Genomic DNA, 27779 nt, shown 5'->3' on the forward strand with positions numbered 1-27779 from the left:
ATTATGTGCTTCTCTTTTTCATTGACTTTCATAATTCTGTGAATGAGATCTGGTAAATCGTCCAATAAAACCTGCTAAATAAATGCATTTCTTCGTAGAATGTTGAGTTTTTTAATAATCATAAAAACATAAAATATTAATAAACCAAAACCTTTCTTTTTCAAAAATAATATATTTGCAATATTTTTAGATTTTTACATGATATCATAAAAACTTCGGAGATTTTCGTATATTTGGGATCCATTGATTTGAGGGTTGGAATTAATAGTCAGACCAATGGGAATTGGGCTCAATTATTTTAATCTAGTTCTAAAATTGAAAAAAAAAATAAAACTAACTAGTTAGTTAATTTCTGAATATATTTAAAAAAATTATACTTGCACATCTTTGTATAAGGGTGGGCGTAAGTGTAGTGTGAGTGATTTAGTGTAGAATGTGTGAATTGTGTGCTGGCAATTATTTTAACAATTGGGAGATAATCAGTGACATTGTGATGAGTCCATCTTAATGAATTCAATTATTAATATGCTTATAGGAAAATTAAGGCCACGTTGTTTTTGTTATTTTTAAATTATTTTTAATTTTAAATTTTTTAAAATAATAAAAATACGTTCTCTTTACTGTTTTTAAAAATATATTTTTGAAAATAAAAAAATTGTAAAGAAAACTCAAAACAGCAAAAAGTTGTTTCGAGTGTTTTCATTCAAAATAAACTTTAAACTCAAAACATATTTATTTATTTATATTTTATTATTGTAATGAAAAATATTATAAAATTCATTAACTTTAAAATGTATATATTTTTTTAATAATATATTAATATTAAATATTTTTAATTTACTAAATAATCCAATTTATTAAATAAAATATCATTAAAAAATTATTTTCAAAATTTCAAAGAGAACACGTTTTCTAATTTTCTGTTTTGAGAAATAGTTTTTCAAAATGATAAAGAAAACACGTTTTTAATTTTTTTAAAATAGACGACCGAAACAGAAAACTGAAAATGAATTTAAAACTCAAAACTGAAAATTAAAAAACAAATAGAACGCAACATAAATATTTTAAATGGTGAGAAACTTTAATCTATGTTGATGTGTGCTCATAAATTGTAAAAAAGTGAAAAGATGAGATTGCATTTGAGTGAGTTAAGAAAGCTACTTCGATATTTAAATCAAGTATGGAGCAAAAGTAAATATATCAATAAACTAAATATAATTTATAACTAAAGAATTAATGTTTATTCTAAATAAGAGATTATCTTATTTGTATAGACTAGTAGATATAATATTTTGTTTATAATTAGTGTTGAGCCAACTTGCTTGTATTAATTTGAGTTTTGATAATTAACAAAAATATTTTTATGATATAAATATATTTTTTTCTTATATAAAAAAATAAATTTATTTTAAATTAAAAGTAGATACAAAGAGTAAATTTATTTTGAATTAAAGGTTAATTGTTTTTAGATATGTTTTCTCCTTTTGATCATTTATGACTCAAAAGTTCATTTTTTAATTTTTATTTATTGATAAAATACTTTTATTACTTATGCAAAAAGTATATTTATTTTGAATTAAATTATAATTACTTTTATATATGTTTTCTTTTTCTCATACAAAATGTAAATTTATTTTGAATTAAAAAAAATCGGTTTTAAACATGTTTTCTCTTACTCATGTAAAAAAAATAATTTATTTTGAATTAAATGAGATTATTTTTAGACATATATTTCTTATTTTAATAATTTATGTCTCAAAAACTTATATTTGAATTTTTAAATCTTAATTTTTCATACAAAAAATAAATTTATTTTGAATTAAATGTGAGACATATTTTCTTATTGTTTGAAAAAGCCTAAACATTTTTTGAATTTTAAACTTTATATTAATCATTTATTTAGTGGCTAAAATGCTTATAAATACCCCAAAACTCAATTTTTGAGTATCCAAGTACGTCAATTGCATATCAAAAACACCTGAAAGCTCTCAAACGCTCTCAAACAAAATATCCAAACAATCCAAAACTCTTGAAATATTATTGCACATCTATTGAATAGCCACAAGATAAGAGGAGAAAAGTTCTTCAAGTATTTTACGACAAATCCGAACTTCTCCATTTAAGGTTATAAATTTATTTAAATATTATTACCTTGTATAATTTGTTCTTAATTGCTTATTTGTGTTAAAGTGTGGATAAATTATTTATAACATTTAAATTATTATCGAGGATTGTATAGGTTTTATAGATCCGTTAAAATTTAGGTGAATCTAGTTTCCAATGTGAGTTAGGGAGAAAATCTGAGTGTAATGGTTGCCTATAACCAATTGTAATCTAGGTGTATACCTAGTTTTCAATGTGAGCTAGTGTGAAAACCTTGATGATTTTGATTTAGTGGAACCCTAATAGTGGTTAGATATTAGGAGAGTGGATAAGGTGTGTGAAGACACTGAATCATTATAAATTATGCTGTGCCTCATTGTATTTATTTTTGTTATATTTAGTGGTTTACATTTAGTATTAATTTCAAATATAATTTACTATATTTATCAAATATATATTTTTCAATAAAGTCATTAATCAATAATATTTATTAAAATTGAAAAAAAAATTAATCACTCAATTCACCCCCTCTTAAATGACCATACCCTAAGGGACCAACAATTAGATTTATTGTTAGATAATAGTTATGAATCGTTATCTTAGAATAACTCGGGTATCATTGCATTGTTAACATAATTTTAATTGAACATGAAATTGATTGAGATTAAAACTAGAATACAGTATTTAAGTAAGTTTCTTATATATCATATTTATTCAATTAAGAATATAAAATAACTAGAAAGAGAGACAACTCAAGTTATTGAAATTAATATTTGAATCTTTATTTAAAATAAAAAATAAATTAATTTTTATACCATGGTGCTTCAAAGGGAAAATCACATTCCCTTTTAATCATAATTGTCAAAATTCCTATTCAACTTGTATGATTTCACATGTCAACAACATCTAAATTACTCAATGCCCATTTAAAATATAAATTGTAGTAGAATCAAAATGAATCTCAATTTAACTTAATAAAATCGATACAATTTCAAGTTAAACAACGATTTTACCTATTTTAGTTTTCATGCATTGAAACTATAATGCGTTTACGAACCCTTATCTCTCTCAAACATCTTTGTCACAGCCTTCCATCGTTCCTTATTGTCGAATGGTTGCTCGGTGTTCAATTATCGACATTGGGAGTTGGTCGAACATGATTCATAAGCTTATAATGAGAAAAAAATGAGCACAGAAACAAATATGATCAACAAATGAAAATCAATAATGAGACACATAAAGAAGTTTTTATGTGATTCAACCATAATTATACCTAATCCATAACTGTTCTCTGGTTATTTCGACAGAGTAACATTATTGTCCATCCTCATTTCAATAGTATTTTTACCCCTATTTATAGTGTGTGATGCTTATAATTTTTACAAAATCTATAAATGGAATAATAATGTTATGGAAACAAAGTGTCTTTATGAATTCCATAAAACTGGAAGTGGGTTCCGTATTATCAAGGATCTGGTTTGCCTCAGATAAAGTAGATCGGCCCCTGCCTTTGGTTGTTCTGCGGTATTTGTTGTTATGCGAACTAAATAGTTAGAACAACGAGTTGAAAGTATCGTTGAGAGCTCACTTGGTTCCTCCAGCGAGCTGGAAGCATCACTAGGAGGTTGCTTGGTTCCGCAGTGTGAACTCGGGTTTCAGCGATGTGTGACTTTGTTTTAACGAGCTCAATTTTTGGCCTATTGGATTTCAAGAGATTGGCTCGACCTGCCATGTCGAGTTAAACCTATAAGAAAGTGGTATGGAAAATACCCATAACATAAATGTTGTTGTCAATTCGCAACTTCGATTGCTTGATGTTGCAATCGATTCACAAACCCAAACTATTAGCTTAACCGTCGTCAATTCACAAACACGAATTGACAATTTCGTGCTTGGCTACTCAGTGTTATCATTTCCTTGTAACATGAATCGATTCATAACTCTAATTGCTCAATGTCGATGGTTCAACTTAAAAGGGTATAGAATTTCATCTATTTTTTCTTTTGTAATTTTTTGCTTGTTTATTATTTTACAATTCCTTGATCTAATTCGGTGATTTTTGTTCGCTACAGCTTCATTTGTTTTTTCTTCATCTATCTTCACTAATTTGATTATTGTTGCTCTTCTTAATTTGAAAATAAATTATTGTTAGTTTTTTAAAATAATTGAATGTTTGTTAAAACACTTATTATAATTATTACTTGTAATGCATAAGTTTACCACTGCATGTTATTTTTATATATATTATGTTATAACTCATATGACTTATGAAAATTTATACTATACGAACTAATATTTAAAATTTGTGTTATGAATATACTTAATATTTAGAAATTTATAACATTTAATATCTTTTAAATTGATAGATGAAACTATTTTAAAATATATAACATGTATTTCGTTCAAGATAATAAATAATGTTGAAATAATCATGTTATTAAGTAATATTAATTATTTTTTTATAAAAATAAATCATTACAAAATTATATTTACATAGATTAAAGAAATTTTTTAATTATTTATAAAATCTTACAATTTGATTATCTAAATTTATGATTTAATTTTATAAACCCTCATTTGATCTCACTTAAAATATTGATTTTAATAACAACGTTTTTAAGCATATTTTGGTTGAGTAATGGCAATTGTTGGATCATAAGTATATTTTATTTTTTAAATAAAATGTATTTATTATATTATATTTATAAATTTTATATAATTTTATTAGTTGATAAATGATGTATCGTATTCTAGAAACATTTAATTAATCAATAAATTTATTTAAAAATTAAAAATAGGACATAATAAACATATCATGTAGAAATAAAATGTATTTATTGCACTAAAGACAAGTGTTGGTATTACTCAATTTTTTAATAGAATTAAGATACAGTATATATATTATTTTTAAATTTTAAATATTTTTATTAATTTCTTAAATATTTTAAAAAATATACTTATCATCAGTTAATAAATTTATTTAAAATTATAAATAAAATATATTTATTATATTTTTACGATGGTCCTTTAAATATGCAATTTTCCAGTTTACCCGAAAATTAGATCAGCAAATTACTAATACAGGCAATCAAAACGCGGTATCCCGGATCGAACCCAAAACCCTATTTAAAATGCGGCTCTCCCGGCACTCGAAACACTATCAGGCTCTTGGCGCTGATGAAACCCTACTGCTTCTCGTCCGTTACCTCCACTGCCAAGGAACAAACCTTTGCTCGAATCGGGGCCATGAAAACCCTAGACGAAGTAGACGTTGGCATCGTCTGCTACATCTCTCAACTTCCTGGCTTCCGCGGTGTTCTCAAGCAACGGTATTCCGAAAATATTATAAATATATATACAAGCGTGATGTGCAGTTATACTTATATGTCCCTTTTGCCTGCGTTTTTTTAGTTTAGTTTACACTTAGTGATTTAATTACTAGTTCGAATTCGTGGAAATCATGTGTCCTTTTTACGAATATCTTTCCAACATTGGATACCTTTTGGATACCTGCCATTTTGCCCTCAAATAATGTAGGCTTGTGGCAATGGTAATTGTCAAGTTCCCAGTTGCAACAACTGGTGGAAATATTGTATCTTTCGTTTTACACACTGATTTGTTTTTCATTTGGACGAGGCATGATAGTAGATCATGGGGAGGGAGGGGACTATACCATAACTTGTACATAGAATTTTTTTTCTAACAAGTACACTCCAGAAATCGTTAGCTATTAGAATTGATTACTTGAAACTCTTCTTAGTTATTCCTAAGACTCCATTTTCCTTGTTTTTTATTCTGGAGAGAAGGAAATGCCTATAAATAATTTGGGTTTTCTTTAAATTGCCGGGGCTTAGAGTTTTATAATTGCATCAACATCAGTTTAGAAACACTACTTCCATAGAACACAATTGTCATGACCCAAGGAGCATTAAAGAGGTAATGTAGTAATAGGCTTATTAGGAGATTTTAGCAATTAGTTAGAAGCACATGGCTGCATGTGCAAGGCTGTTAGGAGACAAATATGCCTATATAAGGCTGCTGTAAATGGATGGGATTCTCATGTTGAATGATAATAGAAATTCCAATTTCTCTCCAATCTCTTTCTCTCTCGTTCTTCTGCCATTCTCCCTCAACTCTCTCTAATTTCTTCCCTCATTCTTCTTCAAATTCCCTTCTTTACATTATGTTCTTGACCTTCACTATATCGGATCCTTCCGATTTCCATTCTAGTCCTAGGCTAAACCCTAGGACCATGACAATTGGTATCAGAGCCAAACGTTCATTGGCTGTAATTCCTACAATTGGTAGCAGTTGATTCTGACAACTCTCGACGGAATCGATAGAGGAAAGACTTCGGGTGGTTCCAGTGAACTCTTGAGGAGTTGCAATAGAATTGATCGAACTCATAGGGAGCTCCAACAGAGTTGATCGAATCCTCAGAGACCACAATAGAGCCCGTCCTAAGATTTTGGTTAGTTCGACTACAATTCAGCGGCAATCCTCAGCTGTTGAATTGGATTTGGACGATTTCGGAAGGTGGTTTCCAAAGTGGAATTCAGGCAACTTCTAAAGCCATATAAGAGTCGCTAAAGCAGAGTTAGCGAATTCGGGTCGAGGCGAAGATGAGTGAATTCCAGAACCAATGACAGTGATTGGGCAAGTAGGAAGATGTGACTCTCTATGAAATCGATCAAGTAGAGGTCTAAGGTGAAGTCTGATGGTGATTGAGCGAGTAGGAAGACGAGACTGTGAAATCGATCGAGCAAGGTTCGGTGAGTTCGACGAATTAAATAGTGTCGGAAATAGATTGCAGGGTGAAGAACAATTCAACCAAGAGAAAGAGCAAGGCAACTCGGCTTGGAACTGAAGGCGAATTAGACAGTGAGTGCGATTCCATAAGGCGATTCAGGTAACATTCGGTGTGAACTTGGAAACGATGAGGAAGAGTGACTCTCAGTTGTGAATTTACTAAGTGTTGGTTAGGAATTCCAAATTAGCAGGCTGGGCAATTCTGAATTGAAAGGCAACTTGGCCAGGCAGATCCGTTTGAGATTCCGACAAATCTTAACGGTCGGGCTCGTGTTTGGAAGGCGCAATTGAGAGGTTCGATTAGGCGAGTATTGGAGGAACAAGTGGAGTTGATCTAAGTTAGGCCACTGTAATCTAGTGACCCACACTTCCTGGTTGTGAATTCAATAACTTCCAACAACTAATTCCAGCGAGTTTGATTGGTCTCGGTTGTTGAAATTGAGACCGATTGTAACCGAAAGAGAGTAGTAATTCTCGGTTCAGAAGCTGCAGTGGTTTTACAGAAATTTCAGACAACTTCTTATCCAATAGATTTGGCGATCCTCAATTGCTGTGATTTCGATTGTAATTTTCGGCTGACAGTTAGACGATCTAGAGGACTTTAGAAGGCTGGTCAAGTCGCTGTAATTGTGCGACTTCTCCCGCTGCTACAATAGACTTGACCTTGAAGCATAATAGTGGTTGTAATTTGCCACTTATTGGATCAATTTTAGAGGCGATTGGGTGAGGCTGTTATAGAATGGAAGTGTGGGGATTTTTGATGGAAAGAGCTGCGGTTTCTTGGCCTATTGCTTTTCTAGCTAGTGAGATTTCGGCTATGAAGAGTAGTGCACGCACGAGGACATTGGAGTCTCATTCTCAGCATAAGGGTGTTGCATTTTCAGGGGAACGACCTGCTCGTGAAGCCATTGGGAGTAGTGCATACATGAAGCAGATGAGCCCTCAATTGCAACAGAAGAATGCTTCATTTTTAGCTGGAATGAGGCCTCAATGGCAGCCAAAGAAGGCTGCATTTTCAGTTAACAGCAACAGGGACAAAGGAACAAGCAATGGGATACATGATACGAGCAAGGAATTTGGCCTTATGATGCGCGAGAAGCTGCAAGAGTTTGTGATGATACTTATTAAGAAGTATCATTACAACTTTCTGATGGAATACTTTGATGATTATCACAAAAGTTTTAACAAGGAGGAATTCCTTGGAGTGGAGTGGAAGAAGGATACTGGTTTTGGTGGAATTGACAAGGAGGGTGGCTGTTAGGACAGTGCTGGCAGCAACAACAGAAAGTTTGAGGGCTTGGTTCAAGGTGTTTGGATAAAAGAAGAATTAAAGGAGTACTCTGATTCCTTTGGAAAAGAGGTTGTTGATGAGGATGATCCAGATAATAATATCGGAAGTCCAAAACAATAGATGCTTGAGGCATTCAATCAGTTGTCATGAATGACAAGAGACACCAAGGAATCTCTAGAGTTGGAGAGGGATTCAGCTGTAGTGATTGAGGAGTTAGAAGAAGAAATAATATCTCAGGAAGCACCTACTGAAAGGCTGGAAGAGGAAAGTAGGGAAGATAAGTATGGGGTGTATGGCAATGATCAAGAAACAACTATGGGAAAGGAGTTTCCTGCTGTTGCAATTGTTCAAATTCTAGTTGGTGAGCTGCAATATCAGGGCTAGGTTTGGTCGGCAAGGAAGATTGAGTCCCTTACTATCACTGGAAATGACATGATCGAGCATGTATCCCCAGTGGAAACATCTTCTAACGTTGTGAAGATGTGTGGATTGGGTAAGGAATTTCAAGGACAGTTGATAACTGGTGGGAACCTGAGAGAGATAATTGAAGAAGTTAAAAATTTGGTAGTAAGGAATGGAACTACAGTTGCTCTAGTGGTTCTTGCTCAAACGGGAAAATTCATGTTTCTGTCTACTGTATTGACAGAGGAATCGACTGCTGGAATTGGGGTTGTGGCAGCACCTAGTTCTGAAGCTCACAAGCAAGCCTCGTCTAAGTATCTAAGGCAAGTCATCAATTTTCCATTGCTGCATTTTCAAGATGTTGCTGGTAATTTTGCAATAGAACATGGCAATGGGCTGGATGGAAATGCAATAACTTCAGCTAGGGATACTTGCTTAACTTACTTGTATGGGACAGGGATGAACTATCCAAGGAAGCCATGGATACAGTTAACTCTTCCTTTAAACTCCAAGTTCCAACTACTAACCATATCAGGCCAGGTGTGGCTGATCATGTTTTTCAATGGAAGACCGAAATTGATTGGACATCTATATGAGGAGGTGGTTGTATGGGGCTCGCATTTGATAAAGTTTCTCCTATGGAAGTGGGGCAACTTAGGCTTGGAGTTGATCTTGGACACTTCAGAACGAGGAAGGGGAAGAGGCCTAGAAAGAGAAAGAAAGAAAGATAGATAGATCAAATAGCAAAGGCGAGAATTGGATGAAGCAATGGCTATTTGCTGCAAGTTCTTAAGGACAAGAACTCTCTCAAGGAGGGGGGAATTGTCATGACCTAAGGAGCATTAAAGGGGTAATGTGTAGTAATAGGTTTATTAGGAGATATTTTAACAGTTAGTTAGGAGCACATGGCTACATGTGCAAGGCTCTTAGGAGACAAATATGCCTATATAAGGCTGCTGTAAATGGATGGGATTCTCATGTTGAATGATAATAGAAATTCCAATTTCTCTCCAATCTCTCTCTCTCTCTCGTTCTTCTGCCATTCTCCCTCAATTCTCTCCAATTTCTTCCCCCATTCTTCTTCAACTTCCCTTCTATACATTGACCTTCACTATATCGGATCCATAGTTTTGAAAGGCGCGAGGCGCACGAGGCGAGGCGCGCCTTTGTGAAGCGAGGCGCGTCTTTTAGAAAAAAACTCAAAATCTTGTAAAATCATAAAAAACTATCAAATTATCAATAATAAGTCATGCATATCATTAATGTTTCATTATCTTCAAATTCTAAACTAACAACATCAAAGTTGATTCATTCATCATGCAATTTGCTCATCCCTATTATTTTTCTTCTTTTGCATGTACTCTCCAATCTCTTGTTTTATTGATGGAGGACATTTTGGAATAGCTTTAGTATTCTCCACAATCAATAAACACTACAAGTCCACAATCAAGAAAATGTTTTCATTTTGAAAAATGCTATTTTTCTAGATTTGGAAGATTAGCGCATTTTTTCTAAGTCTGGAAGATTAGCGCATTATAAGGAGACATATAAGAAAATGTTTTCATTTTGAAAAATTATCTCCCGGTATTTTAATAGCTAATATTCATTGTTGTTAAAATGATTTTTAATGATTTTTTCAAGAAATAGTAGGTATGTATTTTGGGTTGGTAAAATCGCTAAATCCTGAGTTTGTACTAAAACCAAAATTCTATTTTTTTATTGTTATGGATTTTGATTTTTTAGATATTTTTATTGAATCCAAATGGGGGGTACTTTTTTATTTACATTTATGTATTAAAGTAAATGGAATGTAAAATATAAATAAAAGAAAATGTAAATAAGTTGTGATGTATGCATGCTGGAATTGAGAAGAGGGGAGGCTGGAGAGGAAAGGAAGAGAGGATGCAGGCCACGGGTTTCATGAGGCGCGCCTCGTGCCTCAGCGCCTCACCTTGCAAGGCGAGCGCCTTGCTGAAACCGCCTCGCTTCAGCCCAAGCGAGGCGCCAAATTGGCGCCTTGCGCCTAGGCGCGCCTTTAATAACTATGATCGGATCCTTCCGATTTCCATTCTAGTCCTAGGCTAAACCCTAGGACCATGACAACGATCAAATTATAAGTTATGGTTTTCAAGACTATTTATATATTTATAGCACTAGGTTTATGTGCAAAGTTTTGGTTGCTTAATTTGTATTTTTCATGGACTCCTCTCCTATCAGCATTCCCAAAAGTAATGGTTTTCAATGCATTCATTGTTTATTTCCATATTCCATTATAATATGTTACCACATTTTCTTTCTGAGTGCTGCCTTTGTTTATTCTTTAGGTATTCGGATTTCATTGTAAATGAAGTAGATTTCGATGGAAATGTTGTTCACTTAACTAACTTAGATGCGCCATCAGAGGTCAGTTCACTTGGCCTACAATTTTCTTGTATGTGTCATCAACATTCACATATGATGTGATAATGATGTGTCTCTTATTTGACATCCCAGTTTGTGGAGGAAAAAAACATATTGACGGTGGATCAACTGAATAAAGGTTATGACATGGAACTTGAATCATTTAAATCTCTTGCTGGAGACTCTGATGCCGAAGGTCTCAAAGCTTTTATACATCAAATTAGTACCGGGTCTGAAGATGGTCTCCCACCAATTATTCTTTCGCCTAGTTCTGATAAATCCCATCGAACGGTCAGTTTTTGAGTATAAGTTAAATGGTTTGTTTAATCTCATTTAAAGCTGATTTGTTCATTTCTTTTTGCGTAGTTGTATAATCTTGGTCATCAATTACCCATGTTCTTCAGGCAGTGCATAAATTTTTCAAGGAGCATTTCAAATTCCTTGTTACTGATACAGTAGATGGGCCAGACCCCTCATCAAAATGCATTCGTGTTTGGTTGGATGCACGTTGGAATGGTGACAGAAGCAGAAACATCAAGAAACGTAAAGATAGAGGCCATAAGCCTTATGATAATAGAGGTTCAGATGATTGGCCTGATCATCTTGATAAGTTTCTTAGGTATTATTTTCATGTGTTTTTTTGGCTCATGTTTCTACATGGTGGTGGTTATTTGTTTTCTGGTTAGTCTGCTGATCATCTTTTAGAAGAGTTATGCACATCTATGAAATAAAGCTACACTGATTGTGTGAAATTTATTCTGTTTATGCAGCTTTTGGAAATGATAATTGTGTTTGCAATTATACATGGGTAGGTCTATGTAGATAGATGCTTACTTTAACATTGTTGTCAATAATGGGGATCATTAGATTTAAAAGTGGAATGGTGGTCAAGTCATGTAGGTTTAAAAAGAATGGTTCTAAGAGCATGAAAAGAATCAGGGTCTTTTTTCATGTCAGCTATTACATTCTTGGATAGATTCATTTAAACCCTATTAGATCATGTCTCAAGTGTAAGAGGTAAGAGAGTGATAAAACCTAGGTTACACGGAAATAGAAAACAGATATGGGGAAACAACATTGTTCAAAAAAATAGGAAATGGAAATGTGACGAAATGCGTAAATAAAAAAAAAGTGTTTTTTTGTAAATATAATTTTTAATATAGAAAATTATAAAAAAACTATTAAAATTATTAAATCAAACATAAACATAAAATTCATCATCCATTCAAGCAAATATAAACACAAGTTGTATCTGTCTCTAACGTGGTAGCTAGGATAGCAAAGATGGAATTACTTCTGTCATTAATGTGGTTGCAGTACAGAAACGCGTTTTCAATATTGCGAAATGGCCCCCAAATGTTTCCAAAGATATGGAAACAGCCTGAAAACGTTTTTTTTTGTTGTTGTGTTTATTGGTGTTTTATGGTAGGAAATGTTTCAGAAATGCCGAAACGTCACCATTTTGGTGTTTCCGTGCATCAGAAGATAAAACAAGAAAATAGACTTAAGCACTTATGGTAATTTTGCATGCATGCAATCACTTTTCTTTCTTTCTATTTGGATTGAATGTATTTTCCTTGAATGAGTATTCTTGAACAAAAGGATCTATTTCCGTCATTAGTATGCAGTAGGTTTATATATTACTAAATTTAAAGCCCTGGTGCTTTGATCAGCATGAATGAAAGCCAACTTGAATAGTAAATGAGGCCATTTGAGGAGCTCGAAATTTAGGGAGTAGAGCTTTTCTCAAGGTACTTTGAAGCTGCCCGAAGAAAACAGGTATATTTTAGGCCTTCTTTAGTAATAAAACCATATGGCAGTTGACCATAGCGCTGTAGTAACACTAATAAGCTTGAAATAGAGTTTATAGTTCTTTGGTCCTTTGCTTGTGAGACATTTTACACAATTCATGGCATCTGATTTACTGTATTGAGTAACTAGAGAGTATTTATTTCCAATTTTCCTTTAACTTTACCATGAATTTTTGCTGCATGCTATTTATTATTCACTTTACTATGTCTGAAGTGGAGAATGTTCAATCCATTCCAAATTGAGAATTCGAGATACTATTAAAACCTAAATTGCAATTATAGTATTATGGGTTATTATTATGTTACTTCTCAATGACTGGATTGAACTTTGACAAGGACTAAATGTCTAAAATCATCTTAGTTATACTTTTGAAGTGAGTTGGGCATGGAATGCATACATTTAGTTAACCTCTTAAAAATTTAGTTAAGTGGAAGATCTTATAGTGATATCCTTTTGATCCTTTGAAAGCTTTCCTTGCCGGCTTCCAACTGTATTACTCATGGGTTTAAGTGTTATTGGTTGTTCTTGCTTAAAAGATGAGAAAGTGTCAATAACATTTTCAGGTTCCACCTTTACAAGGAGAATAAGGATACTCAGGAGGCACTGGGACTGATTGGAAAGATGCTAGGTGTTCAGGTATAACCTCATTTTGCTGAAGTGTGCTTCGTTCACTTGCTGGTTTGACTATTCATGCTACTTAAAGATTCCACCCCCACCCCCCTTAAAAAAAAAAAAATAAAAAAAATTATGCATCTTTTGTTCTTTACCTGCAGCTATGCACGTGTTGAATAATGGTATTGTTGGAAGTTAATTTACTTGTTCAATTTGCTATATTTAGTTTGTGTTGTATTTCCCTTTGGCAGCCTAGGTCATTTGGATTTGCTGGTACAAAGGATAAGCGTGCTGTATCTACACAAAGGGTAACTTGTTTGCCTTTCAAATCTTTGTTTTGGGCTTTAGCATAGTTGTCAATACCACATTGGACAAGGTATTGGATTTGTAATTGGTATGATGCAGTATCAATCCTAGATATGGTATCATGTACTGTTTCAGATATATTGCTACCATAAATTAATAATATATCACAAAATATGTGCAATTTATAATATAATTTTATGTATGAAATGATATTGTAAAAATAGATAAAGCCATAATTATTATTAAGAATGATCAAGAATATGTTATAAATGAATGATTTAACATAAGAATATAAATATATAATACTATTTCTATGATTAATTTTTTTAAATTAATTTTATTTTTAATATTAAGTAACTATCTAAAGTTGTATAATTAAAACAAAAACAATAAAAGAGTTTCTATAGGACTAGGCTCTATGTAGAGTAGCTAGAGCTCTCAGGCTTTTCCACAGGCTCACAGCAGAGCCTAAATGCTCTGTTCCTCCTCTCCATGCGTAGAACTTGTTCCCCCTTAATTTTTTGGTACTGCTTTGGGCTGTAATGTTCAGTTTTGGCTGTACCATTTTCTACCAGCCAGAACGTCCAGTAATTTTTGAAACAAGAAATGGGTTGGAACTTGGAACATGATAAATCTTGTTACAGAAAGCTTTTCAAACAGTATGTACTGGCCAGTATGAAACAATATTGATAACATTGGACATAGATTAGAATTGCTATCATTTGGAGTTCAGATGGAGTCCTATTGGTTTTATTACTACTTGGAAACTGCATCTTTTGCCTGAAACAGTTGGCTGACGGCAGAATTCCCCATCTTACCCTTGCTTTATTCTTTCAGAATCATTATTCTTACTACTTATCTGACCAATAGTATTGTTGAAATTATGATAGGCAACCTGGTCAAGGGTAGCCTTTTAGTTAAACTTGGAAGTTGAGAAGTTGTCGGGTCTCATAAAATCCTCAACCAAAGTAATATGTTTCAAGTGATCATATAATCTCAAGCATAATTGGGGACGTGGAGGAAGTAGCCTCTAATGCTTAGCTTTTTATCCTGCTACACTTTTGTATTAGCTTTTTTTTAGCATGCCACTGATGTTCAAAGAAATAATTCATTCCATCTTGCACAATACATTGTGTGGTGGTAAAGTAAGAATTGTGTAGGGACCAGCAACATCAAACTGGACATTGTAACTTATATCTCATGGTAATGGTTGTGTGGTTTTGTACTTCTATGTTTGCATGGACATGTGCATCACAGATTTTTTCAAGGCCAATATTGGCATAAAGCTGTTTTTGTTCTGGTGGCTCATCAGACACTTTTTTATCAGTTGAGTAATGTGCTTCTGCAGTGTGCCATCCTAATAGGAATGCTTATGTTAAGTTTAGATGGATGCAATTAACACAGTTTGTTGCTTGTTCATATATAGTCAAAGGTTGTAAAAGAATGAGTTGTCATATTGTCTAGGACAGGGAGAAGAGAAAGAGACTCTGGAAGTAGTAAAATTGCATAAATGCTAATTTTGAAGTAGTGGTTGTTAACAATTTATCTGCAGAGTTCTTAACATGAAAAGCTTAACTTTTGACATATCACTGGGAAGTGATCTGGTCCTTGCTCAGTTTTTTCTTTTTTTATCTCGTTGACTTAACATTTTCCTATTATTTTGTTTGCCTCAATTGATGACATGAAAACGAAAATAAATGTGAAAACTTGCTCTTTTAAGTTTTTTCGAAGATAAACTACAGCATTCACTTTTTCAAAAATTCATTGTTGGTGAATGTATTATCTGCTGATAACAGGTTACTGTATTCAAGCAACGTGCAAGTCGCTTAGCTGCTCTTAATGAAAGGTTGATTGGCATTAAAGTTGGTGACTTTTGGTAAGGTCTATAATTTTCCAATTTCTTAGTTTAGCCCCTATTGAAATTCTTGAAGCATACAAGATGTTATGACTGCTTTAATGTCCAGCTATGTAAGTGAAGGACTTCTCCTTGGGCAGCTTTATGGAAATCGATTCACAGTTACACTCAGGTAAGCATGGTATTCTGGTTCTTTATTTAGAATACTACTTGCTGCATCCAATGTTTGTTTTTACCTTCATTGTGTTATTTCCAATGGTATACACTAACTGGAATTGCATAATTTGCAGGGGTGTTGTTGCAGATTCTGAGGATATCATTAAAGCATCTGCGGATGCCTTAGGAAAGCATGGATTTATTAACTACTTTGGCCTACAGGTACTTTAAAATAATATAGTTGCCAAAATGAATGTTTCTCTACCATTTTTTTATCTGTCAACAATAACACAGAAAACATGTAGTTCTGCTTGTACTGAAAACTAACCGTCTACCACCAATAGCACACATTGTCACTCATTACCACTGCCACCCTCTACCATTCATCCTTTGCCAGTGTCAGTATGATCATCAATCTACAGTTGGTTACTTCCCCACTACAACTACCTACCAACATAACCCTGCAACACACTCACTTTCACTTTTGTGCACCACCATCACAACCACCTTTGCCACCCATGCACCATCAACATTGCAAATATTTGTTTCAACAGCAATTATGCACTGAACATATCTTTTCTTTTTTTGGGCCAAAAAATGAGACTAGAAAGCAAAAACTGAAATTTTAGTTTAAAATAAAACAAAACTCACAACAAAATTAAACAAGGATAGTCTTGAGTATGAAATAACATTGTTTTCTGTGTCTCTGAAAATTAACTCATTGAGTGCATGCAAATGGATTAGAGGTTTGGAAGCGGTTCAGTGCCAACTCACCTCATTGGAGCTGCATTACTTAGAGGAGAGTGGAAAACTGCAGTGAACATGATTCTTGATCCAAGAGAAGGGGATATCCTTTTATCATTTGTTTATACTGTGAAGAAAGTTATTTTGATTTTAGATCCCTTTGGAAAAAGATATGTTCAATGAATGGTAGACTTTTTTTCCTCAACTCAAGTCTTGATATACAAAAGGATTCCATAAGGAAGGTGCGGGAATACTATAAAGAAAGTAGTGATGTTGATAGGACCTTGAAGCAATTGCCTCGCCATTTGGTGGCTGAAAGGGCTATTGTAAGTTTCCAACTCTGGACATACTCTCTTTTTTACCTTTTTCCTACTCTTATTCATGTCATGTACTTATTTTTAGAAATCCTCAACATACAAATTTGCACATACCTGTTAATCTAGTTGTGTTCTATTTGTGAATAGCAATTGAGGTGGCTCCATGTACTCGATTGAGTTTATAGTCACTCCCTCCAAGTCCTCATGGTAAACCTATGACAGTGTGACTGGATCTTAGTTTTTCAAATTCCATTCCCTGGACTGGCAAGAAATTCAAACCCATACTTTCTCTGCTTACCCTGAGGAATGTCAAAAACTGCATATAATTGGAAGGGAAACATAGATCTAAGGGATCTATCAAATGATACATTCAAAACCTGTAATATTTATGTACTTGCAACACACACACACACACACACACACACACACAAATAGGCGTGTTGCACAGATGAGAGATAAATAACATTATTTTTTCTCTTTTTTTGTTTATTTGGGATAAGAAAGTGAAAGTTGATGATAAATTTGAAGTATTAAACTTTAATTTCTGATATTAGGATTTAGGTTTTATTTAAGTTATGGAATTTAGATTTTAGATTTTATTTTTAATAAGATTTGTTTAGATTTTATCTTTTGTTTTTAGAAATATTTGTTTGGAGATTTAATTTTTCATATAAAAGGTGAAGAAAAAGTTAAACTCGGTAAAAGCAAAAAAGTTGGAGGTGCTGAAGGGGAAAAAAAGAAGTGTAGAAATATAGTTAAGAATACATTATTTTTTTTTTAAAAATAAAAGAGTTAAAAAAAGTTTAAAACTAGTTTGTCAGGATAGAGTAAAATTAGAAAAGTCAAAAGGGGAAAGAAGTAAATAAAAATTGGCTAACTTGAGCTGTCTACACCTGCCTGCTTCCGTCTTTATACCATAGAGATATAAGAGGAAAAACTAATATATGGATCATATACCTCCGAAATAAATAATTTGCAGATTAGGGCCTGAATACTTACTTGAGGCATGAGATTTCCAATAATTTATACTGTTTGTTAGTTCTCCATTTCATTTGAATGCTTAAATTTTTTATTTCATATTTCTCATGCGTATGTCTGAATTTGATTACATTACTGACATTATTTTTCAATCTTCCCCAGCTTCAATGCCTGAAGAAATGTCCTGGAAACTACTTACAAGCTCTAAAGGCTATACCTAGGACCCTTAGAATGATGTAAGTTTTACATCAACAGTGGGGGCTACTTAGTGGGCCTATTAAGTCCTTGTGATTTAAAAATCTCAACTGTTCCCACATCATGTGTGCTAATGGGATTTTGTTATCACTCAAAAGCTAATATTACATTATATCTTTCCTTCACATGGAGTCATTGACTTCCTATCATGAAAAGTATGTCGAGTTTCCAAATTATTCCTCCACTATTGTTGGCAGCTTTAGCCTCTAAATCACTAATGGGTACTAGCAATAAAAAGATTCCTTGTGTATTATCTGAAACAAAACTAAGAGCGACCACAACTTATGAGCGAACTATTAGTTCTTCAAACATCCAAGAGTTTAATATCTCATTGTTCCTTTTATTTGTTTGCATCATCCTATTACTAGGTCATCAGTTTCTGTAAAGGAACCAATGTAATACTTTCATGATACACGGTATATTTCTTGAATGCATCATCTGCCACCGTCTTGATTTTATTCCCCATACAACTTACTTTTCAGTTTTTGTTTACTGAGCGAACTGGAGTTCTTTGACATCATGTCAACTGAGATTTGAATTGTGGCCATTTTTTGAACTTTAATAAGGTTATGTAATGGGATATTTGAACTTCTAATGAGCACAATCACATCCCAGGAACTTTCACAATTTTTGATAGAATTTATTTGTGTCACAAGCATATCTCCTTTGCCACTTGCCCATAAAAGCTTGATGAAAAAGCTTTGACCTAGCTATCCTTGGAACCCTTTTTGGGAAGTTATTTATACTTTTTTCCCAACAACTTGAAAGGAAATCTGCAACTTTTCTGACTTCCTTGCCAGTGGAACAGTAATCGTGAGTGAAGACATGACATAGGTAGGAAGGGGTCATGACCCAAGGACATAGTAATAATTAGATAATAGTAGAATTTCTTTAGTTGTATTGTAACAACCTCCAGCTGTATTCATTTGAATAATTGGCAGTCCTATTGGCGCCAAACCTAGCTGCCGAATCAGTATATAAGGCTGATCATATCTGATTCAAAGAACAACCAATTATGGAATGAAATCTGATTTTTCAGATGCTCTCTCAGTTCCCCGCTTTTCCTCGGTTCTCCCTATTCTCTCTCTCTCTCTCTGTTTTTGTTCTTCTCTAATTCCCTCCCATTTCTTCTTATCTCTCTCCCCAATTCCTTCCTATTATCTCCTAAACCCTAGGTTCAACCCTAGGAACGTGACAGAAGGCAAGACAACATGCTTGTTACTTGTTAGGCATGTCAAACGGACTAGGCAACCTCGTGGGCCTGCCCTGACTTGCTCCCTTAGATAGGGTCAGGCTGAGCCCAGCATGTTTGGGCCTGTGGCCTGGCGTGGAAAAAAGCTTGGGCTGGTTCGGGCTTGCCGACTTGGGGAGTCCCATCTCATTGGGCGTTGCTTGTTGGGCCTGGCCTAAATTCATTTTTAAAATAGCGAAGTTAGTAACAGTTAGAAAGTGCAAGGTCAAAAATTATATCTCAAAATCAATCGCCTAAAAAAAATTATATCACATCCACAATTATATAGCCATACACAAAAAGCCATAATCACCTTAAACAAATGCTAAATATATATTTCTTGAATGAGGAATGTTGAGGGGTGCACGGTTGGACTTTTTATAATTTTTAAATATTTATAAAACAGATCTTCCTTTGCAGCTCCACACTGCCCCCCAAAAATGCATTTATATATAAATATATATTTCTTGCAGTGCTGTCAATTTGATGCTGGAGTATATCCGATAAAGAAATCTAAGGCTAAGAAGTCTCTGACTGCTGGATTTAGTTAATATTTTATTGTGAATAATTTGTTTTAAGTTTTTAGTCTATTTAGTTTTACTGCAGTTAGTGGGATGTTATTTTATTTTGGAATTATTTTTTTAAATAGTCATGTGACTTTTAATAAGGTTGAAGGACTAGCATATATAAGATCATAATAGATAAAGGGCTGGGATCATAGGGTTTTGTAGCCTAATATAAATATATTTAAGGCTTTCAATAACGTCTACAGAAGTAATTTAAACTAGAATCCTAGACCTGGTACTTCGCTGTTCAGCTGCTGTGTTTTTTTTAACTCTTGCCACTGATCATTCCTAAGTGTGGCATCTCAATTTCTATTCCGCAGGTATGTTCATAGTTACCAAAGCTACTTATGGAACCATGCAGCAAGTGTTAGAGTGCAAAAATACGGTATGTAGTCTGCATGGTTTTACAGAGCAATATACGGTGTGTAGTCTGCATGGTTGTACAGAGCAATGTCATAGCATAGTCTATCAACTACACAGTTCTAGTTAGCTATTTTAAGAACTAATCCATATATGGGTAATTATGTAAATGATTTCCATTATCAGATCCTCGTCTGCTCTGTTCAGGTTGACCACCTTTTTTTTTGCCCCCTTGAATTTGGCATTTTTGCAGGGATCGACCAAGTAGTTTTGGGAGATTTGGTATACTGTAAAGGAGAACTTACTGAAAAAGCAACACCAATTGGCAGTTCTGAATGTGAAGAAGATATCTATAATGATACAGATACAGATATGTGTAATCAACTAGATGATATTTCTAAAACAGTTCTTCCTGAAGGGAAAAAAAACTCAATAAAGGTCCGGCGCTTGAATTCTCTATTCTACATACCTTTGCTCATTAACGATTCTATCTGATGGTCTTAGCACATGAGTTTTGCCTATTCCTGTGGAGTGCAACGTATAGATCTCAAGCAGATAAAATATAGTTGAAATTCTTCATGTTGCTCGTGTTGCATTATATATATGCATGTTTGATTTGACATTCAGAAACAGTTCTTCATGAAAAAAAGCAATCAATAAATATCTGGTGCTTGACTTCCCTAGCTGTATATATATCTAATAGTCTTAGCAAATGAGTTTGTGGCCTATTCCTACAGCATGCAACTTAAAGATCTCATGCGGTCAAATGTATTTGAAATTCTTCATGTTGCTTGGGTTGCATGATGTATATTGCATGTTTGATTTACCAAGTGCTTGATAATGGGATTTGTTTGGGTTAATTGTTTATGTTGAATTAGGTTGTGAGAGTTCTTTGGATTGTTTCCATTGAATTATTCCACTTATTCGTTGAATTGTGGGGGTTTTCATTCTCTTTTTGTGGTATTGAATTACTCCTAGGTGTATTGGGGTGAGTTGGGGTTGGTGGCTGGGACTACCATCCTTGTACTGTTCTTGAACTCAAAACTCCCAAACTCGTCCTCAAACCCCAAGCCCAAACCAAAACCAATTCCAACCCCTGTCAGGGGGAAAATCAACCCCAACCCTGTCCTTGTGAGGAACTCATTCCACTAATCACCTGCCCAAATAACATGAAACCTGGCTCAAACGTGTCCAAACCTTAGCCAAACATGTGATCAAAATCAAATAATATTAAAATAAAAAGAAATTGTAACATCTAAATTAATATATCGATAATTAAGATTAAAAGATCCAACCAAAATTAAGATTGCAATATTAAAATTTAGATTTGTTCAAACAATTAAACCATCTAAACGCTAAGAAATAAATATGCAACCATAATTAAAACATCCAAGTCATAACTCATGCAAAAACCATACATTTATGAGTTTGGAAAAATTAAAAGTTAACCCAAGAATTCAAACATCAAACTACTAAGAAATAACAATACATCCATAATTAAGGCATCAAAGACTTAGCTTTAGCGAAAACCTTATACTGATAGGTTTGCAATCAATGCATGAACACCTGAAACTCATGTTTATACGCAAGCTCGACAGAGCCCACCCAACTTCATCTCATCATCCACCAACTATAATATCACAAGTCATCAAATACGAAATAGTAGAATATGTAAGAGAAATAAGGTAAACCAAATAAGTGAGTATTTGTAAAATAAATACTAACATCATAAACAACTTAGGAAATACTTCATCACAAATAATGATGCATGGGCAATCCATATTTTCTTCATCATAGATCATAACCATCTGTAGCTAATGAAGTAGGTTCATGTATTTAAATAATAATAAAAAAAGATAAACTGAAAGTGGCTGTGCAAATCAGCCCTAACCTTAGTCGTCTTATGCTCAGTGTTACACTTGTATGTCAGGAACTTTAAGTTGTCCTGTGCGAATCACAACCATTAAGTGGCTGTGGGCACCCTCACATGATAGGCTAAAATAAGTGACATACTCCAAAAATGCTTGTCGACATATTTAATCAAAATTGAAGTGACTGAAATAAGTAACTAAAAGAGGAAGTAATCCTAGACTACATCAGATTTATGATTAAGAAACCTTTACTCATGATCACTATGAATAAGGAACCAAATTTGTTTCGAATTTGAGAAAAATGTAGAAACAAGTTTGAAATTCTTCTCCTGATATGGCTATCCCTATTGCCTTTATATAGACAGTACTTAGATCCCAAATTTGTTTTGATTTGCCTAGGCTAGTTGAATTTATCTGCAAATGTCTATCTAAAATCCCAAAAAAATTGGCCATACTCATTTCTCTCTCATTAACTAAACATTAGCAGGAAACTGTATTCCTTAAGTATTCCTGGGCAGTGGGAACTGCTTGTTTCGCGTGCCTCCCCAAGTTCATTCTCTTGAAAACGTGTCCTCCAATTCCCTGGGATTTAGAGGTTTTTTTTTTGGGTTCACTCTTAAGATAGTGTAACAACTATGTTTAAGACTGGCAGAGGTAAAAATGTTTTTTTATTATTAATCTAATTCAATGTGCTCTCAGTTTGATGCATCAGCTTGGAGCCCACTACTATTATAGAGATTGCATGTGTTATATTATGAATGAAGTGTCCTATTTTACTCTATAACTTCAAACTGCTTTGTGATTATATCTACATGGTAAACCATCTCTCTTAAACAAATCTTGTTCGAATGAATTTCTTAAATAGTAAATCATAAACCGTAATCAAGTCTCAGTTTAGTAGCTCACACCATTTATAGATAATGTAAATGGCTGAGAGAGAAACATATCACTAACTGTCATGACAGAAGTATGACCTGCAATACAACTATAATCCAAAAGCTATTCTGCACTATCAGCTGCATTCTTGTTTTACAATTTATGTGAAATCTGGTTGATTTTTAGTGCATATCATTGGCAAAATTGTTACAATTATATGAGGAGTTTGATATCTGGACTCATTCAATTTGGATGAGAGCTGTGTATGTGTGTTAAATTGACAAGATTTTGGGTGTTCAACATGTCATATCTGACACTACTTTTCAGAAACTAATCTTTATCTGTCAGGAAGGATAGGGTTCAGAACCCACTTTTTGATACCCGTTCAGATATCTTGTAGGCAGTCCGTTCAGATATCTTATAGGCAGAAGGAGGTTGGGTTTTGATGAGGATCCAAATCTAGCCCGTTCCTCCTGCTTAAATCTTGTTTCTGCCCATAAATATTTATGTTTGAGTCTGCAGCATCCATGTTTAGACTGCTACGAGCTTACATTTGCAATGCATGCTCTGGACAGAAAATGAAATCATTTGGTTTTTTGTGAGTCTATGAATTCTAAATTAGTTGGCTCCTTCTGGACAGGCGATAGATGAAGTTGACTTAGCCACTGGAAATTATACTATTGAGGATGTTATCCTTCCTCTGCCTGGGTAAGTTGGCAGTAGCTTCTAGTTTATCCAACTATGAACTGTATTTTTCCTTTGTTTCTGTTCTAACATTTACCTTTAATGCAGTTCAAGAGTTATTTATCCATCCAATGATTCTGGCAATATTTGTCATGATTTAGCACAAAAGGCAAGTCATTTCCCCAAAATTGCAAGTCTTGCAGCTTTCATTTTCTTCTTTCTTCTCCTTTTCAATATCTGGTCCATCTTTTTTTTTTTAATAAAAAAATATCTGGTCCATCTTACTTGATTCTGTTGTGGTGGTGATGGTGTTAAGGGAGATTTATGTCATTTCTAACCTTTGAAGTGCTGACATTTATGACATGGGCTTAAGTAGCTTGCACCAAGGTTAGGCTTTAAGATCAGCCCAAGGTTTGGTTGTGTAATTTCCTCAAAATCATGCGGGTTCTAGCCTTGATAGAAAGTCAAGTTGGATGGCTTAGACTTTTGAGGAAATTCTCTCTACCAACAAGTTAGATGTTGCTGCTTATTTTTCTTTTCTTTTCTCTATTTTTAATTGTCTAGCCCTTCCATGTAAGTAGAGGATAGGTTTTCCATACAAGCTATAAACATTGAAATATACCAGAGATTAAGAAGGGAAATTCTACAAGTACCATGAAAGGAGAAGGAAGAAAGAATCCACGTATTTTGGTAATAATATTTATTTGATATTTTTTGTTTATAGTGATTTATATATTTAGGATATCGTTGCATTGGAAATCTGATTTCCTATTTTTTCCCCCTGTTTGGATTATACTCTCTTATATTACAAGGGAGAGCTGTAGAGATTAAAACTTATTTTATTGATGATGTTACATAATGTGGGTTGCATAGATTTTTTCTCTCCTCTCTATGGTCCTCATCTTCTCTCTTCCTCATTTTCCTTCACTCTCTGATTCATCACTCACCATCTTCCTTTGCCTCTTTTCCTCCTCAAGAAACCTTTTCTAATGAGCTAATGTTCTTTTTGGGTCTCCCATTATGTTGAACCTTTTGGAGTCCCATTTTGGTTTTGGCAAAGCCTGCAGCTACAAAAAAGGGAAGCACAATTACAAGAAATGAAAATAGAATGTAATTTCTTGCTAAATACTAGGCATAAGCAATGGTTCAATTTCCATGCATGATACTGGCTAGAAATTAATTATTTACGAATTTATTTTTGCTAGCCCTCACACAATTTGCCTCTAGTTCATTCAATAAATTGGGTTTAGAAATATGATGTTAGCATACTTTCAATGCCAAAAAAGTCATCCCATTTTGACTAATAATTTTAACTGCAAGCAAAAAAGTATTAGTAAAAATCATCTTTTTTTTTTTTGTTCATCTAACATAGGGCTATAAACAAGTGGGAACTAATAAATTCATATTTGGGCATATTATATCTGTATTTGGATCCTGAATTGGGTTTGGTTTAATCAGATATATATTTAGTATGAGACACACTTAAGTGGATTGGAGCCAGATTGGGTCTTGGTCCTGACCCAGATCTGTTGACAGGCATAGGATCATTCATTTGACTAAAGGGATTATTGACTTTTGTATATTCTTTGTTTCGAAAAGAAAGGAGAAAGCAAATTAGACATGTCCTCTTGTGAAGTTGGGCAAAAAGCAACATGACTATGCTCCAAACATTGATCGTCTTCTTCTTCTTGGTTGTCTTTTGCTTCTCAATCAATATATGCAACATCCAAAGTTCTTATCCTGTCTTTCTTGCTTTTTTGTTGTTAATCAGGATGCCATTAGCTTGACAAGGGGTGTACACAGTGTCAAGTGAGTAACTGGCAACTTCCCTGGGTCTCCTAATAATAATTTTGCATCACTTCAAAGCGGGTCCTTTGAAATAATGGCTGTGAAATAATAATCGATAACCTAGAGAGATTTGGCTGGGTGAAACCAGCTTTTGTATGTTGAGTCACCTGGATTTTGTCTTCTCTACAGTGGTTTGTTTATCAGCCAATTTCACAGAGCATGCCCACATCTCTCTCTCCTGCTCTCTCTGTGATATTAATTAATAATATATTTTTTTTCTAAGTTAATATAATTTTTGTTTTGTATTGACTATTTGTTTAGGGAGTTCTCAATAACCAATATGACTGGAGGTTATAGGCGGGTATTTCAGAAACCAAAGGACTTGGATTGGTACGGTTGAGTTTCAAATTGAATGATTCTCTAAATGCTCCATTTTTGTAAAATATCTGTTCCATTTATTGTCTTTTGTTGCAGGGAACTGATCACATATACAGATGGTAACCTACCAGTGGCAGAGACAGATTTAGACATTATTGCAAAGTCAAGACCTGCAACTTCAGGTGGAAAAGGGGAATTGACTAGTGAAAATGGAGACATAAAACTTCCTTCTATCTGCATCAGTCAGCAGGAGAATTCAGAAAATGCTACCATGCATTTGGCACATAGTGAAGAGGCAGAAGATGACAGAGTGGCAGAGGTGTCACAGCCACAGCCTGAAGCTCACTCAGATGCTCATGAACCTAAGGTGGCCCTGAAGTTGAGCTTTACTCTTCCTGCTTCTTGTTACGCTACAATGGCCATAAGGGAACTGCTTAAAACGTCAACTTCTGTAAGTACCTGTGATGGAAACAATACTTTGTGTATGCTCTCTTTTCATTACAGATTACGGGCTAATTTGACTGAAATCCAAGGATATGGTCCCAAAAGTTCTACTGAAATTACATCTTCGGTTGACTTGCCAGAGTGTAAATACCAAGTAAAGAATATTTACATCTCCTTGTAAATATATGTTCAACTAGTAGAAATGAGGTTATTTGTAATAAAATTGGAGTGATTCTTGTTAAAGATAAGATACATGAGACAATTAAAATTGTTTGATTTTATGAGAAGAATGACTGATAGAAACTCCTGTAAGGAGAGTGGGATGGTGTGCAACAAGAATTTAATAAAGTAATAGAGGAAGACTAAGAAAAAATTAGAACAAGGGACTCAAAAAAGATAAAATAATAAATAGAAAAGACTGATAAGATAAAATTCATGAAACCAATCCCATATACTAGGATGAACTTTTGATATGCTCTTTTATGTCTATAACCATTATGACTTTTAAAATGGAGTCTGTTACATTTCCAGATTCTGCTTTGTTGCCTTTGTGTCACGAGGGAACTATTGACATTTGTTAAGGTAAAAGCATGTATGTTATGCATACAATTATGTGTTTGGAGTGCTATTGCAGGTTGCGTTTCACAAGACCTTGAACCAGTAACATGAACGGAGATTTGGAGTGCATAGAGGATTTCAGTATTTTTGTAGAACAAGAAGCAAAATCGGCCAGAAGGTTTTTTACTGTTCTCCCTTACGCTTAAGATTTTAGTTTGTTAGTGTATTTCATCTTTAGCTTTGTTGATAAGATGTTAAAATAAAACTTTGTTTCCTAAGATGAAATTAACCGTTGATAACATGTCTGGAATGTGTTGGTGATTTCTTTGAATATGCAGGCAGTATGCATTGACTAAGCGGAAGCACATTGTAAAATTTTGTCACCAAATGGCTTTTCAATGGGAGTAGATTATATTTGATGGGACAGAGACGAAGGATAACGAAACTGAGCCTCTTCTGTGAATTCTGGTTTTACTTCCCTGTTCTTGTGCATGTATGTTGTAATTCTATCATAAATAATCTTGAAAAGTTTATTTTATCACAATTTTTGTTAAGAGTCGAGTTCTCTTCAAGAGGGTTAGGTAGAAAACTTAGTAAACTGACTGCATTTCTTCTGCTTTACAGCCGCCGGCTGTCTGATATTTTGTAACTGTAATTTTATTTGTTTAGTTTTGTTCACTCCCTATTGATATAAAATCCGTTATTTTATTTTGTATAAAAATACATCTCAATTGTATAAGGCCAATCATTTTGTGACATCAACCATACCGGGAAATTCAGCCACCAGGGAAGGTCATTGTATCATTCCATTTTCCTATCTATATTTTATCGACTTGGATCTCAATTTAGAATTCATGGAGGCTGATTTTACCCAATGTTACTCGACTTTACCCAAGCTTTAGATCAGCATTTGCTTGCTGCCCAAACTTATCGTTCTTAAAATTAGGTTATTTCCACGGACAAATTAAACCTATTTTAAATAA

The 27779-nt window shown here is 33.9% G+C and overlaps 1 protein-coding gene across 1 annotated transcript; it reads left to right on the forward strand.

Moving 5' to 3' along the window:
- The first annotated feature begins 5218 nt into the window (after positions 1 to 5218).
- On the forward strand, positions 5219 to 27517 carry LOC127809844 (multisubstrate pseudouridine synthase 7). The gene is made up of 21 exons (XM_052348984.1): positions 5219 to 5432; positions 10930 to 11008; positions 11099 to 11296; positions 11410 to 11624; positions 13381 to 13453; positions 13681 to 13737; positions 15532 to 15611; positions 15700 to 15762; positions 15881 to 15968; positions 16491 to 16593; positions 16713 to 16816; positions 17948 to 18021; positions 20158 to 20222; positions 20451 to 20635; positions 23585 to 23652; positions 23737 to 23797; positions 25400 to 25437; positions 25738 to 25806; positions 25891 to 26245; positions 26873 to 26974; positions 27135 to 27517. The coding sequence occupies exons 1-20, from the start codon at positions 5281 to 5283 to the stop codon at positions 26900 to 26902; spliced, it is 2157 nt and encodes a 718-aa protein (XP_052204944.1). The 5' UTR covers positions 5219 to 5280; the 3' UTR covers positions 26903 to 26974; positions 27135 to 27517.
- Positions 27518 to 27779: the final 262 nt, after the last annotated feature.

The sequence above is a fragment of the Diospyros lotus genome, chromosome 1 (assembly GCF_014633365.1).
Source record: "Diospyros lotus cultivar Yz01 chromosome 1, ASM1463336v1, whole genome shotgun sequence".
Classification (NCBI taxonomy): domain Eukaryota; kingdom Viridiplantae; phylum Streptophyta; class Magnoliopsida; order Ericales; family Ebenaceae; genus Diospyros; species Diospyros lotus.